At 44.4% G+C, this 14,857-nt stretch overlaps 1 protein-coding gene across 2 annotated transcripts in view; it reads left to right on the top strand.

Moving 5' to 3' along the window:
• Positions 1 to 2,819: 2,819 nt before the first annotated feature.
• PELO (pelota mRNA surveillance and ribosome rescue factor) overlaps positions 2,820 to 14,857 on the top strand; it is a 162,385-nt gene continuing 150,347 nt past the window's right edge. For both annotated transcript variants that reach the window (XM_033946447.1, XM_033946448.1), the window contains exon 1: positions 2,820 to 2,955. In XM_033946447.1, the coding sequence (XP_033802338.1) occupies positions 2,915 to 2,955 (41 nt within the window). In that variant the 5' untranslated portion in view covers positions 2,820 to 2,914. The remainder of the gene's footprint in view (positions 2,956 to 14,857) is intronic.

Genomic DNA, 14,857 nt, shown 5'->3' with positions numbered 1-14,857 from the left:
AAAGGGGATGGAACTCCTCTCCTACTAGGAAAGACTAAAATGGTTAGGGCTCTTCAGCTTGGTAAAGAGACAGCTGAGGGGAGATATGACTGAAGTCTACAGAATCCTGAGTTGAGTAGAACGGGTACAAGTGGATCAATTTTTCATTCCATCAAAGATTACAAAGACTAGGGGACACTCGATGAAGTTACAGGGAAATACTTTTAGAACCAATAGGAGGAAATATTTTTTTACTCAGAGAATAGTTAAGCTCTGGAAAGCATTGCCAGAGGTTGTGGTAAGAGCGGAGATCGTAGCTGGTTTTAAGAAAGGTTTGGACAATTTCCTGGAGGAAAGGTCCATAGTCTGTTATTGAGAAAGACATGGGGGAAGCCACTACTTGCCCTGGATCTAAGGACTGAGTTGATGAGAGCAAATATTTTTCTTTGCAAGCAAAATTTCCTATTACATTATCCTGTGAGTGTTTCTTACAGATACAAACAGACATGGACACACACTCATACATAACCATAACCATCTACAGAGAAGTTTGAAAGAATTCCTTGAGCCATATTTGGCATGCTTCCTTATTTGTTCACCTGTCGTTTAACTATATGTTTATAGCTACTCTGAATTTTATTCAACTACTGGATGTTTAGCGCAGCTTAGAAGGAACATTGCTCCCCTTTCATGAGCATTACTCTTAACAAAACAAGGGACAGTGGGGGCACTTTTGAACACCACAGGTAAGGACCCCTTCATTGTCTACTAGTTACCTTCCTCGGTACTTCTGTTACTAATAGCATTATGCACACTGAATACACTCCATGGATTTATGTACCAAGAAAATTCAAAATAATGCGAGCTAAAATAATATGTACATATTATACAGAGTAACATTTGCATTATTTTGGAAATATGTACAGGTACTTTAACACTTGGCTTCCAGTCAGCCCTAACTACCCAGTCTAACATCTACCAGTTGTCCATGTGAAAAGTAGTGTTCAGCAGCACTGTATCAGAAAGCCTGAGATTACTGACAACCATAAAATTATTTACCTATCAATGTTTTTGATAGGTTGCCAAATGGCCACCAGGTTTCTGCTAGACTTTATTTACGAGTTTAGTTACCAAATATGTTTGAAATATGTAATCAGTACCTAAAGATTAGAGCAGTAAGCTAAAAACCCAAGATGTCAGGGTGCAAATCCCACGACTTGGTCAAATCATTGAATCCTTCACTGCCTCAAGTACAAATTTAGGGGCCCTTTTACTAAGCTGCATTAGAATCTGGGCTTAGTTTGTTCCAATGTGGGACTTTCTCACACGCTAAGCCCATTTCTAACACAGCACTATTGATGGCATTTTTCAATTAATTTTTTCAGGACATGTTCTAATATTTGCATTAGTATGTATTGCCTGAAAAAAGTTAACTTGGGATAAATTCTATATAAGAGGCGCCTAAAGATAGGCACCTAAAATCATATGCCTAAATTACCGCCCCCCCCCCCAACTTTTACAAAAGTGCAGAAAAGGTTTTTAGCGCTGGCTGGTGCGCAGAATGCTCTGCATTGCTCCGACAGTCATAAGCTCATAATTGAAAAAAATAAAAATTAATCTGGCGATAGGTGCCTATCATATGGTGCCTAGCGGTGTCTAACTCCAAAGTAGGCATGTTTAGAAATAGAGAAGAACTTAGGCACCACTAGACGTGATTCTCTAAAGGACTTAAGTGCCTATAATGTAAGCCTTTAAAACCCTGGGCCTACATTACAAGTGCCTATGTTTTAAATTAAGCTTAATTCTGTAATAGGCACCTAAGTGTGATTGACGGGAAATAGGCACCTGTAAGAAGTAGGCATCCCTCCGGCCAGCTTTCGTAAACAAGATAAGGGTGGGGGGCATTGGGGGGGCACAGTGGCAGGGGAAGTAAGAATCCCTTCTGTTGCTGGGGGGGGGGGGGCAGGGTTGCTTGGTGGCAGGAGTGGTCATCTCTCCTGTTGCTAGGGGGTTGCTTGGCAGCGGGAGAGAGCGGATATCTCTCCCGCTGCTTGATGGCAGCAGCTGGAGGGAGTAGGCACTCCTCTCACTGCCTGGGGGGGAGGATCAGGGGGTTTGCATTACGTCAGCGGCAGGAGGAAGTGGGCATCTCTTCCGCTGCTGGCATCGGCAAGGGAGTGGGCATCCCTCCTGCCGATCTTCGATTTGGGGTCTTTTAAAAAAAAATTTATTTGAGCATTTATTCTGCACAAGTGCCGATCGCTATCACCAGCGATCAGCACATGCAAATTTAACAACCCTCCGTGAACCTCATTTGCATGTCCATTTTTTAAAGCATGACCCGCTTTTTTGAAATCGTTAAAGAGTAGCAGTTGCAACAGTGGCCAGATTTTACCATGAACATTTGAGAATCTTTCCCAAAGGACCTACAAGTTTCCTGGAGTACTGCAGACATGCCCCTCATTATTGAAAATGTGATATTGAAACGGCACTCTCCACTGACAGGAGGAATACCACTCCAGTTGAAAACCTGACATATTCCAATCACTACATTACAATTTAAATAGGAAGAAAAAAAAAAAAGAAGATATTTTATTGGAGTAACTTAATACATTTTTCAGCTGGCATTCAAAGGTCAAAATCTACTCCTCCTGCCGCCACCTCTGCTAAAAGCCAAATCCCACATTCGACACAAATTATGTTAGTCCTTTCCGTAGCAACATAAGTTCCACATTTTCCCTTCTGCTCGCCTCGTCCACTTCCGAAAGAGAACGTTTAGTGATGACGTTTAACGCCGCTAGTAAAATGCCGGTAGCGACGCTGAGGACGTCCTTAGACTCCGCCTCTTCCTCAGTTGTACTGTGTATGTTCCGGAGCATTATTAGTCTCTTGGTGGTAGCTACGGAAAGAACGTGGTAGACAGCGGCTTCGAAGAATGAAGTTATTGAGTAAAGACATTGATAAGGACAATACCGGGTGAGTTTTGGCGTGTTTTTTTGAGGAAGATTTTGATTCCGTTTTCTGGATTAGGGAAAGCTTTGTATTTGTATTGCATGGTGTCTACTTCTTTAATGATTTCAGTACCACGAATCACAAAGTACTGCATGGGAATTTTAAGGCAGGCTCATAAAAGTCTCTGGGAGCTGGAGTAACTTCCTGTTGTTGAAGCTATTCCTTTTTATTCTCTTCATACATAACTTAGTAGATGACGCATAACTGAGAAGTTAAGAACACTGCAGGTATCCCATTTTCTTTTACCGTACACATACACATTTTGGGTACCAGAATGCTGTGCAGTTCGGGCCAAGCACAGATGCTGTCTTCATCTACTTATTTCACTTTGGTGCATTTTGGAATTTTTTGTTCGAATATTTTTATTTAGGAAAGGGGTCACACAATGCTCTTAAGATATGGTAAAATAAGCAGGTGTGGGTTTCATCTAAGTAAGTAAGCGACTATTTTTATTATCAAGTAAACTATATAATGATGGCAGAAAAAGACCTGAATAGTCCATCCAGTTTGCCCAGCAGTCACAGCCATGGTTAAATTGTCTTTCTTTGGCATTCTGGGACAAAGTGGGATATAGACCGTAGAAGTCTGCCTGGTACTGTCAAGTTCCAAAGTTCCAACTATAGGGGTTGCTGTGGAAGCTCACTTCAGCCTATCCGAACCATCTTGTTATTTGCGGAATACAGACCGTAAAAGTGTGTCTGGCACTGTCCTAACATTCTAAATTGCTGAAGTTTCCATCGAAGCGCTCTCCAGCCCATCTTAAACCAAATAACTGTATATGGGACACAGATCATACAAGTCTGTCCAGTACTGGCCTTAGTTCTTCACAGCTGGAATTGCCATCTAAGCACCACTTGACACATCAGACACATATGCAACCATTTAAGTTTTGTTTTTTAAACCATGCATTTTCTGATTAGAGATCCTCCATTTTCATCCCATGCTTTTTTGAATTCCGTCACCATTTTTGATTCCCTTGGGAAGGCATTTCAAGCATCAATTGCCCTCTCTGTGAAAAAGAACTACTACTATCATCTAATCAGTCATATCCGACACTTGGATACTCTGTAGGCCAGTCCTCGCCATGCTTTCCTATTTTCCACGGCTTCTTTCAATTGCTTGTTCATTCTTGATGGTATCCAGCCAATGGGTTTTTGGTCTTCCCCAGTAGTGTAATGAAAGTGAACAATGCCGCTCCCCTGCCCCCTTTGCTGTGCACACATGCCCCTTCCCTGTACCTTTATAACTTGGGCGCAAGCCGCCACCAACTTACCGCCTGCGTCAACTTCGGCACTCTCTCTGATGTCACTTCCTAGGCGCAGGTCCTAGAAGTGACATCAGAGAGAACACTGAAGCTGATGCAGGCAGTAAGTTGGTGGCTGCTCGCACCCAAGTTAAAAAGGTACGGGGGAAGGGAAGGGGCGCATGCACAGCAGAGAAAGGGGGTAGAGAGAAGGTGGACCGCCCCCCCTTACTACGCTGCTGGTCTCCTCTGCTTCCTTATACCACTGACCATTCCGAGTAGTACCTACTTTTCTAGTGAATTCGCCCTCATTACATATCCAAAATAGGTCAGTTTCTGTCTGGAAATCTTGCCTTCCAGGGACAACTCTGGGTTTATATTATCAAGAACAGCTTTTTTGGTGATCCTAGCTGGCCATAGGATTCGTAGATGTCTTCTCCAGCACCACAGTTTGAAGGTGTCAATTTTCCTTTTATCTGCTTTTGTGAGTGTCCAAATTTTATACCCATATGTCACGATTGGGAACACAATGGCAGTGATTAGTCTTTGTCTGATAGTGACTGAAATGTCTTTGCACTTCCATAATTTGGTCCATGATCACCGTGGCTGTATGCCTCAGTGTTAATTGATGTTTGATCTCTGTTGTCAAACCACCACTGTGATCAATGAGGGACCCAAGGAAAATGAAGCTGTCAACCACTTCTATTTCTTCATTGTTGAACTTTATATGGACTTTCTTGTTGGTAGTAGTCATGATTTTGGCCTTGATGATCAGGTAAAGTCCCATCTTCTCACTTTCTTCTTTCAGCTTCAGGATCAATTTCTTGAGGTCCTTTTCATTCTCTGCCAGCAGGGTAGTATCATCTCCGTATCTCAGCTTGCTGATTGTTCTTCCGCCTATTTTCACTCTAACACTCGAATCATTTAAGTCCAGCTTCCTCATGATTACTTCTGCATAGAGATTGAAAAGAAAAGGAGAGAGGTTGCATCTTTGTCTTGTACCCTTTTTAAAATTGAACCATTCTGTATCTCCATACCTGGTTCGCACTGGAGCTTCTTGATCGTAGTAGAGCAATCTGATTAACCTGATCAGGTGCGCTGGCACTTCTACCTCACTCAGTTCTATCCAAAGCTTGTCATGTTCAACATAGTCAAAAGCCTTGGTATAATCAATGAAGCACAGGTAGAGCTTCTTCTGGTACTCCCTCGCCTTTTCTATGATCCACCTTAAGTTTGCAGTGTGATCATGGGTCCCTCTGCCCTTATGGAATCCAGCTTAGGCATCAGGAAGTTCTCGAACAAGGATGTTGCTGAAGCACCTCTGAATGATCTTTAGAAGCACCTTGCTGGTGTGGGGGATCAGGGCGATTTTTCTATAGTTGGTACAGTCCCTGGCATTGCCTTTCTTCATCAGTGGGATAAAAAATTTCTAACATTACTTTTCAATCTACCACCCCACAACCTCAATTCATTTTCTCTAGTTTTACTGTTTTCCCTTCTATGGAAAAGGCTTTTTTCTATCTAAATACCTTTCAAGTATTTAAATGTCTGTAACATATCTCCTCTGTCCATCCTCTCTAGGGTATACATATTCAGGTCAGTGGTGTAGCGAGAGTAGGAGGTGCTCCCCCCTGCACCCTCTTCTTCAATCCCCTGCTCCTTCTGCGCCCCCCTCCCCGCTCCTTCCTCATTCCCACGCCACATTCATGCCCTCCCTTCCCCCTCAAACCTCTTTAAATCTTTGCCAACATGAGCAGCTTCTCCAGCCTGCTGCTTGCACCAGCATTGGCTTTCCCTCGGATGTCATTTCCTGGCTCCGCTATGAGGAAGTGACTTCAGAGGGGAGCTAGGTACCACGAGCAGCAGGCTGGAGAAGTTATTCACACTGACAAAGATTTAAAGAGGTACGGGGGTGGGGGAGGGAGGGCATGAGTGTGGAGTGGAGTGTGTGAGGGGGTGGGCAAAGAGGTGCAAGCACCTCCACCAAGACAGTGCCCAAGATGGTCTTGCCCCCCTACCCCCCACCGCTGCCACTGATTCAAGTATTCCAGTCTTTTCTCGTATGTCTTTTTGGCGCAAGCCTCATATCACTTTTGTTGGACTACTTAAGTCTTGTTATATCCTTAATAAATATGGCCTCCAAAACTGAACTCGGTACTCCCAAGTTGTTCCTCATCAACAACTTTTACAGGGGTATTGACACCGCCTTTCTTCTGCTGGTTATGCCTCTCTCTGTACAGCCTAGCATCCTTCTGGCTATGGCCATCACATTGTTGCACTATTTTGTCTTCTCAGACACTTATCACCCCAAAGTTCCTCTCACCTCCTAGCACATACTACTCCCTTGGATTTCTACTCCTCAAGTGAATCACTGCACTTCTTGGCATTGAATTTTAATTGCCAAACATTAGACCATTCTTCTAAACTTTTGCAGATCCTTTTACATGTTTTCCAGTATTTCTGGGGTATCCATTCTGTTACAAATCTTGGTATCATCCACAAAAAGGCAACCTTACCTTCTAACCTTTCGGCAGTGTTGCTCACAAATATATTGAACAGAATCGACTCAAGCATCAATTCTGGAGGCAATCCACTACTAACTTTCCTTTAACCAAGTGAATTCCATTAACCATCACCCTCTTGCGTCTACTGTCAACCAGTTCCTAATCCAGTTCACCACTTTGATCCTAACCTCAGCCTGTCAAGTTATTCAAGAGCTTTCTATGATGAACCATGTCAAAGGCTTTACTGAAAACTAAGTAAATTACATTCATGATTAAATTGTCATCTATCTAATTCTCTGGTTGTCCAGTCAATTCAATCAGATTTGTTTGGCATGATTTACATTTGGTGAAACCATGTTGCCTTAGATCTTGTAATCTATTGGATTCTAGGAAATTCATTATCCTTCAGCAACGCTTCCATTTCTTTGTGAGGCTTACTGGTTTGTAGTTTCCAGTTTCTTCTCTGTCGACACTTTTGTGAAGAGGGGCCACATCTGCTCTTCTCCAATCTCATGGAAACTCTCCTGTCACCAAGGATTTATTAAATAAATCTTTAAGAGGACCCACCAGAACCTCTGAGCTAGCTCTCTCAGTGTCCTATGATGGATCCCGCCTGGTCCCGTGACTTTGTTCATTGTCAGTTTTTCAAGTTGTTCATAACACTTTCTTCCGTGAACAATGCAGTATCCACTCCATTCTCATATATAGTTCTCCAGGATTTTCTTCCATAAACACAGAGCAGAAGTACAGTCAGACCTCGGTTTGCGAGTAATGTGTTTTGCAAGACGAGCAAAACACTCTCGCAAATTTTGCCTCACAAACCAAGTGTTGATTTGATATGCGAGCCCCCACCCCCAAGAACCGGCATCGCCCGTCCGCCCATCCAAATCCTTCCCACGATCGGGCACCGGTACGCAGCACCAACCCACAGGACGTGCTGGTGCCGAAAGAGCCTGCCACCTGCCGCTGATCTCTGCTGGGCCTTGAACATTTGCGCATGCTCAAGGCCTTCTGGCTCTCGCTCTCTCAGAGATTCTAATGAGATTTTCAGAGAAACATAACCAAGAATCTCATTAGAATCTTGAAGAGAGCGGGAGCCAGAAGGCCTTGAACATGGCAGATGCTCAAGGCCCAGCAGTAGTGATCAGCAGGCGGCACTGGCAAGTCCTGTGGGTTGGTGCTGCGTGCCGGTGCCTGATCGTGGTAAGAGTTTGGGCGGATGGGCGGGGGGTGATGCCAGTTCCCGGGGGTGGGGTGGGGTGGAAGCACGCCAGTGGCCTCAAGAGTGGGGGGGTCTTTTTGGGATGTAGTGGGGTAGGGTGGAAGTGCGCCAATGGCCTCGGGGGGGGGGGGGGCGGTGTTCTTTTTGAGATGTGGAACGAATCATCTGAGTTTCCCTTGCTTTCTATGGGGAAACTTGCTTTGATATACGAGTACTTTGAATGAACATACTTCTGGAACGAATTATGCTCGCAAACCAAGATTGCTCTGTATTTGTTTTGCACATTTGCCTTTTCCTCATCACTCTCTATGTAACGATTCATAGCTTCTTTCAGTCTGAATTCCATGTTTAGCATTCCTTCTTTCACTAATATATCTGAAAAATTTTTTGTTTTCCCTCTACATTTCTAGCTGTTTGCTTTTCCGTCTATGCTTTATCTCTGCAAACCCCCTGCAAACCCCTTTATCTCTGGCAACCCCCCTTGCAACAACTATTGGATCATTTTGTAATTGTCACTGGTTTACACCATACACTTGTTAACTAATTCTCTGCACCTTCATTGCATAAATTGCCCTGAACTGTTTTCTGATATGCTGAACTGTTTTCTGATATGCTGTAACTTCGCTGTAAATGTACAGTCTCTTAACCTGTAAACCGCTCTGAACTGTTTTGTGGTATTGCGGTATACAAAAATAAAGTTATTATTATTATCTCTTTCCTCACTTCCCCCACTGTCTCCTATCATCCCCTTGCCCATATCACACCACCCCCATTCCTCACCTCTTGTTCTTTACTTTATCCATTTTCTTCTCTCATTTTTCTTTCACTCTTAAATTTACACAAAGAGCAACCAGTTTTTTCTAATATCTCAGGATCAGGTTGTCTGTCTACACTGCTTTTGTGCATCCCACCTTGCTTTTTTCGTGCTGTTAATGGAATTTGCTGATAAAATTGCCAAACTATCGAGTTCCAAGGTTTTAGGTGTATCTTGGATATCTGATAATCCCAATCTGATCTGCATCATTGATTATAGTAAGTAGAAACAGGAACTACAAATACATTCCTAATCAGATTGGCTAAAAGGTCTTTATAATAGAAATGGGTAATTTGGGAGCTCAGCAGATCAACTGCATGACAGTACACTTTTATGTGCTTTATGGCCATATCGGATAGAAGGTAAAAGTGAAGGGAGATGAAGGATTGCTGCCTGAAAGATCAACTAAAGCTCTGAGAGTCCCAGGAATGCCAGTGTGAAAAGGTGAGCTTTCAGTAAGACCTGTTAAATAGTACTCTTTCCTCAAATATGGTTATATTTATCTAGGTCTCCAGGAAATGTGACAGGTTGCAGCAGCAGGCATGGCCACAAGGTGATGGTATCATGTTTAAATAATTACTTGCTGCCACCTTGTGGTCATTTTTGACATATGCCTGTACATATATGTGACAAAAGTGACAGCCTGGGTCAAGAACTGGTTGAGTGGAAGGCGACAGAGGATACTGATCAATGGAGATCACTGAGGGAAGTTACCAGTGGTGTGCCTCAAGGTTCTTTTCTTGGGCTTGTTTTTTTTACATTTTTATAAACAATATTGCTGAAGGTCTGTCTTGTATGATTTGCCTCTTTGCGGATGATACCAATAGAGTAGACACTCAGGATGGTATGGATAACATAACATGAAGAAACACCTGGTGACGCTTGAAGAATGGTCTGAAATTTGGCAGTTAAAATTTAATGCTAAGAAATGCAAGGCCATGCATTTGGCTGCAAAAACCCAAGGGAACGGTACAATTTAGAGGGTAAAGAACTTAAGTGCACGACAAAAGAGCAGGACTTGGGTGTGATTGTATGTGATGATCTTAAGGAGGCCAAAGTTTGAAAAGATGATGGCGAAAGCTAGAAGGATGCTAGGGTGCATAGAGAGAGGTATGGCCAGTAGGAAAAAGGAGGTATTGATGTCCCTTTGGTGAAACCTCATTTAGAATATTGTGTACAATTCTGGAGTCCATACCTTCAAAAAGATATAAAAAGGATGGAGTCGGTCCAGAGGAAGGCTACTAAAATGGTGCATGGTCTTCATCACAAGGCATATGGGGACATATTTAAAGATCTTTGGAAGAAAAGTGGGAGAGGGGAGATATGATAGAGACGTTTAAATACCTACGTGATGTAAATGTGCACGAGTCGAGTCTCTTTCATTTGAAAGAGATGCTCTGGAATGAGAGGGCATAGGATGAAGTTAAGAGGTGATAGACTCTGCAGTAATCTAAGGAAACACTTTTTTACAGAAAGGGTGGTAGATGTGTGGAACAGTCTCCTGGAAGAGGTGGTGGAGACAGAGAATGTGTCTGAATTCAAGAACGCCTGGGATAGGCATGTGGGATCTCTTAGAGAGAGGAAGAAAAAAAATGGTTACCATAGATGGGTAGACTGGACGGGCCATTTGGCCTTATATATGCCATCATGTTTCTATGTTATATATGATTGCCATATAATTAGTCATGTCATTACTCATAGAAACATAGAAAATTATGATAAAGACTAAATGGCCTATTTAGTCTGTTCATTCATACCAATTATTAAGCTCCACAATCCTTGATTCGAGATCCTTGGTGCTTGTCCCGTGGTCTTGAATCCAGATAGTCCTTGTCACTACTACCACCAGTCAGAAGATGTTTCACACACCCACTACCCTTTCTGTAAAGATATATTTATTTTCAGGAGGAGAGTGTGATATAGTGGCACGTAGTGGTTAGAGCTAGAGCCTCAGCACCCTGAAGTTGTGGGTTCAAACTGCAACGCTGCTTCTTGTGATCCTGGGCAAGTCACTTAATCCTCCACTGCCCCAGTAACATTAGATAGATTGTGAGCCCACCAGACAGGGAAAATGCTTGTAGTACCTGTATGTAAACCGTTTTGAGTGTGGTTGTAAAACTACAAAAAGACGGTATGCAAGCCCCAATCCCTATCCCCTTTCATCTTCAACATATGACCTTTTCTGTGTGTTTATACCACTAAGATGTAAATGTCTCTTCTCTTGCCTTCTAGTATTTGCATACTGAAATTTCTAAGTGTGTCCAAATATGCTTTGACAAAGGCAATTGTCCATTTTGGTAGCTGCACTCTAGACCAGTGTCCTGTAAACTTTTTAAAGCTGCGACACACTAAACTGAGGGCCTGGAAGTGTGCGAACGTCGACACAATGATGTCATGTGCATGTGTGATGTCATCACATCGACGTCTGTTCATACACGGAGGCCCTCCAAACAGGGCTCTAAGCCTGCGATTATGGTCCTCTTCTGAGATGAAGTACCTTGGGATTTATCTCAGTGCGGACTGGTCCAAGGTCTATCAACGCAATATTCTGGACAAGCTAGATACTATTAAGACTTTTTGTACAAGATGGAAAGATCTTCCTTTATCTCTACTGGGCCATGTTGCACTGGTCAAAATGGTCCATCTTCCTAAATTATTTTATCCCCTACAGTTGATTCCTCTGTGGAAACGGAATCTGCATTCCGATCTTTGGTGGGCTCTTTTGTGTGAGCATCTTGATGGGTTAGAATCAGCTTTTGGAAATCGGTTTAGAGCAAGGGGCGAGGCGACCTAGCCTTACCTGAAATCTGTTTACATAATATGGCAGCTCTTTTGAGATGGCTGCACGAACTCCATACTGGTGGCTCGAGGTATGTGCCTCAGGGACTTCTTGCGTATTGGACATCCTCTCTTCACCCCTTGGTGAGTATGTTGCTGAGACCGATGTCTATGATCTTTCAACCCTTTCTTGAGACCTTGCACAGGGCCTGGAAGTGATGGAGGGGTTCACTTGGAGGTAATTGTAAGAACTGGGCTTTCCTACCTCTTTATGACAACCTGGACTTTCCGCTTGGTGTAGGGGGAGCCTGCAGGAGACCTACCAAAGTTTGGTATGGGAGTTTACATGGGCCAGTCCGAGGCAGTGGTCAGAGGAGAAGCTTCTGCCCACAGACACACGTGACTTCAGGCAGGCTCTGGCGGCCTGCACAAATTACACTAATGCGCCACGAAGGTAAGGGGGAGGGAGATAGATGCGGCCGGTAGGAAGGAAGGAAGGAGGTGACCATGCGCCTTCCCTCCCTTAACTGCGGTTTCACATACTTAAGCAGCATTTCCAGTGTGCGGCTCTCCCATTTGGCCTGGCAACGGGCCCCTGCACGTTCACCAAGGTTATTATGGTGGTGGTTGCAGCTCACCTCAGGCACATGGGGATTCAAGTTCATCTCTATCTGGATGACTGACTAATCAAAGCCCCATCCAGGCAGGAGTGTGAGCTGGCAGTGCATCAAAGTAGTGGAACTGTTCCAACATTTGGTCTGGATTGTCAACTTCAGGAAAAGCCATCTGGAGTACCTGGACATTCTCTTTGACATGGCTTGTGTGGCTTGGAAGCTCAGGAGACAAATTCTGTCTGCCTTGGAAATGCAGTCTCCAACTACTAGGAAAAGTCTTTTTTTTTGTTGTTCTGTTTTGTTTACACCAAAGCGCCAGCATGAAGTTGGAGAGGGCAAAGGGGATGCAAAGGCTACAAAATAAACCCACCGGGACATTTGACCCCCCCAAAAAAAACAAAACAAAACACAAAATTGTATGATTGGGTGGGAAGACTGAATCGAATTGAAAAACATTTCCCTAAATCTGGCTGCACTAGTATCTGGGGGAGGGAGAAGGGGTGTCTGAACTAACCTTTCTATGCTGTCCTGGACTATAGCATTATTTTTCCCACATAAGACATACAGGCAAAGCCCTTTTTTGTAAAAAAAAAAAAGATATTGCATGCGGCAGGATAGGAGATTATACCATATTTGCATTCATTTAAATGCAGTTGCTGTCAGGGTTTTCGGGCAAGTTAACACCAGTTCTGAAACACTTTCTGCATTGCTGTTTCACAAAACTAACTTTGTGGGAAGCTTTCTGTATCTATCCCTGGAATTTAGATGTCCAGTCATTCCAAAACTGATTGACAGATTGGAGCCCCTGCCCCCTCTTCTTTCTCTCCAGGGCAAAACATCTGGAGAAAAATATTCAAATTAGTAGACAGGAAAATAAATGAGACTTGGGTTAGATGCACTAAAGCCAGTGATTGTTGCTAAACCACTTCTGACTGCTTTAGAAACGATTGCATTTTCTGATCCAGCCATGCAAATTAGCTATTTAATATTAAAACCCCATGCAACCAACCGAGGAATTGATGCACTAATATTGCTTAGCGATGCTCAAGAAAAAGTGATAAAAAAAGCGACTGGTAAGACCAGTTGCTTACCTGTCTTACCGGATGCTCCTCTGAAACCCCCCCCCCCCCCTTGGTACCTTTTTCAGAATTTGAAAGCAGGAAGGAAGCATGGTTCCTCCACCTCCAAGGCCCACTGATCCAAAATGGCTGGCCTCCCCTCCTCTGTTCATCACGTGATGAATGGGGAGGGGCCTAAGGCCCTGATTGGTTCAGGCGCCTGAGGCCCCTTGGGAGGGGCCTTAAGCGTCTGAGCCAATCAGAGCCTTGGCCCTTCCCTTTGTATCCCATGTGATTCATGGGGAGGGGCCTGAGTCAATCAGAGCTTTGGACTCCTACCTCTGTATCCCAGGATACAGAAGAAGGAGCCTAAGGCCCTGATTGGCTCAAACGCCTAAGGCCCCACACCAAGGAGGGAGGGCCTGCCATTTTGGATTGGTGGGCCTTGGAGGTGGCAGAACCTTGCTTACCTCCTGCTTTCAATTTCTGGAAAAGGTACGGGGGGTGGGGTTAAGGGGTTCGTGGGAACATCTGGTGGCAGGAGGTAGTGGGCATCAATGTTCCCTCTAAGGATTGATGAGGTGTGTGCAAAAAAAAATATGCATGAGCGACAAGTTACATACTCCAAAAATTTATGAGCATGCGCGCATGTGCACTCCTATCTGCGTGTTCTGTGAGGTGTAGGTCCGTGGCCGCAGGAGTGCGCATGCGCGAATCCCCAGCCTTACTGGTATGTTCATGCTGTTGTTCGGTCTGCCCTGCTCCTTGCCTTGTCTTAGTGTATTTTTAAGCTGAAAGACGTGGCAGCGGCTCCTCTCACGATCCCCACCTGCGTCGGAAGTCCGATGCAGTCAGGGATCTTGAGAGGAGCCGCCGCTGCATCTTTCAACTTAAAATACACTAAGGCGAGCAGGGCAGACCAAAGCTTCAAAAAACATTTCAGGCGGCGGTGCGGAGCGGCGGATGGAAAAAACAAGGCTCCGAGGAGGACGGCAGGCATGGCGTCGCCCGAAGAGAACGACAAGTGCCGGACTTGCGCCGCTTCCTTCCCTTTTTGCGGCGCCGCATTGGCGCTTGGCCTGAACCGTCGCCGCCGCTTCCTCTCACCTCCGCCCGCGCTCGATTCCAGTCATGCCTACTGCGTATTTTAGTGAGCGACACGAGAAAAATTATGAGCGACGCCAATGAAATTAGTGAGCGATCGCTCATGTGCTCAGCTTAGAGGGAACATTGAGAGATGCCTAGTGAGTGAGCATCCCTTCTGCCAATTATTTCTTATGTAAGGGGGGGGTTTGGCAAGGCAGGAGGGAGTGGGCATTCCTCCTGCTGATTTTCACTGGCAAGAGGGGGTCATTCGTTGGTGAGACGTCAGGGAGGGTCACCATTGATGGGGCTTTTTTCTTTTTTTTTTAATGGGGCAGATATTGTGCAGGTGTAACACACACACAGCATCTATGCCCATTAAAAAAGAAAAGAAAAGGTTTCTGCCCCAAACAGCTGAGTGGCAGGAGGCTTTTCCCTGAATCTCAGCTGTCCAGGCTTCCCCTACCAGCTCTGCGCATGTGTGAGAGTTTCTCTCGCAGTGATCAATTGGAGGGAGAGGCGGGGATTACGACAAACATCTGTGCAAATA

This window comes from Geotrypetes seraphini, chromosome 5, assembly GCF_902459505.1.
Source record: "Geotrypetes seraphini chromosome 5, aGeoSer1.1, whole genome shotgun sequence".
NCBI classification, from domain to species: Eukaryota; Metazoa; Chordata; class Amphibia; order Gymnophiona; family Dermophiidae; genus Geotrypetes; species Geotrypetes seraphini.
The sequence above is the reverse complement of the archived record's forward strand: the minus strand, read 5'-3'. Positions and strand labels throughout refer to the sequence as shown.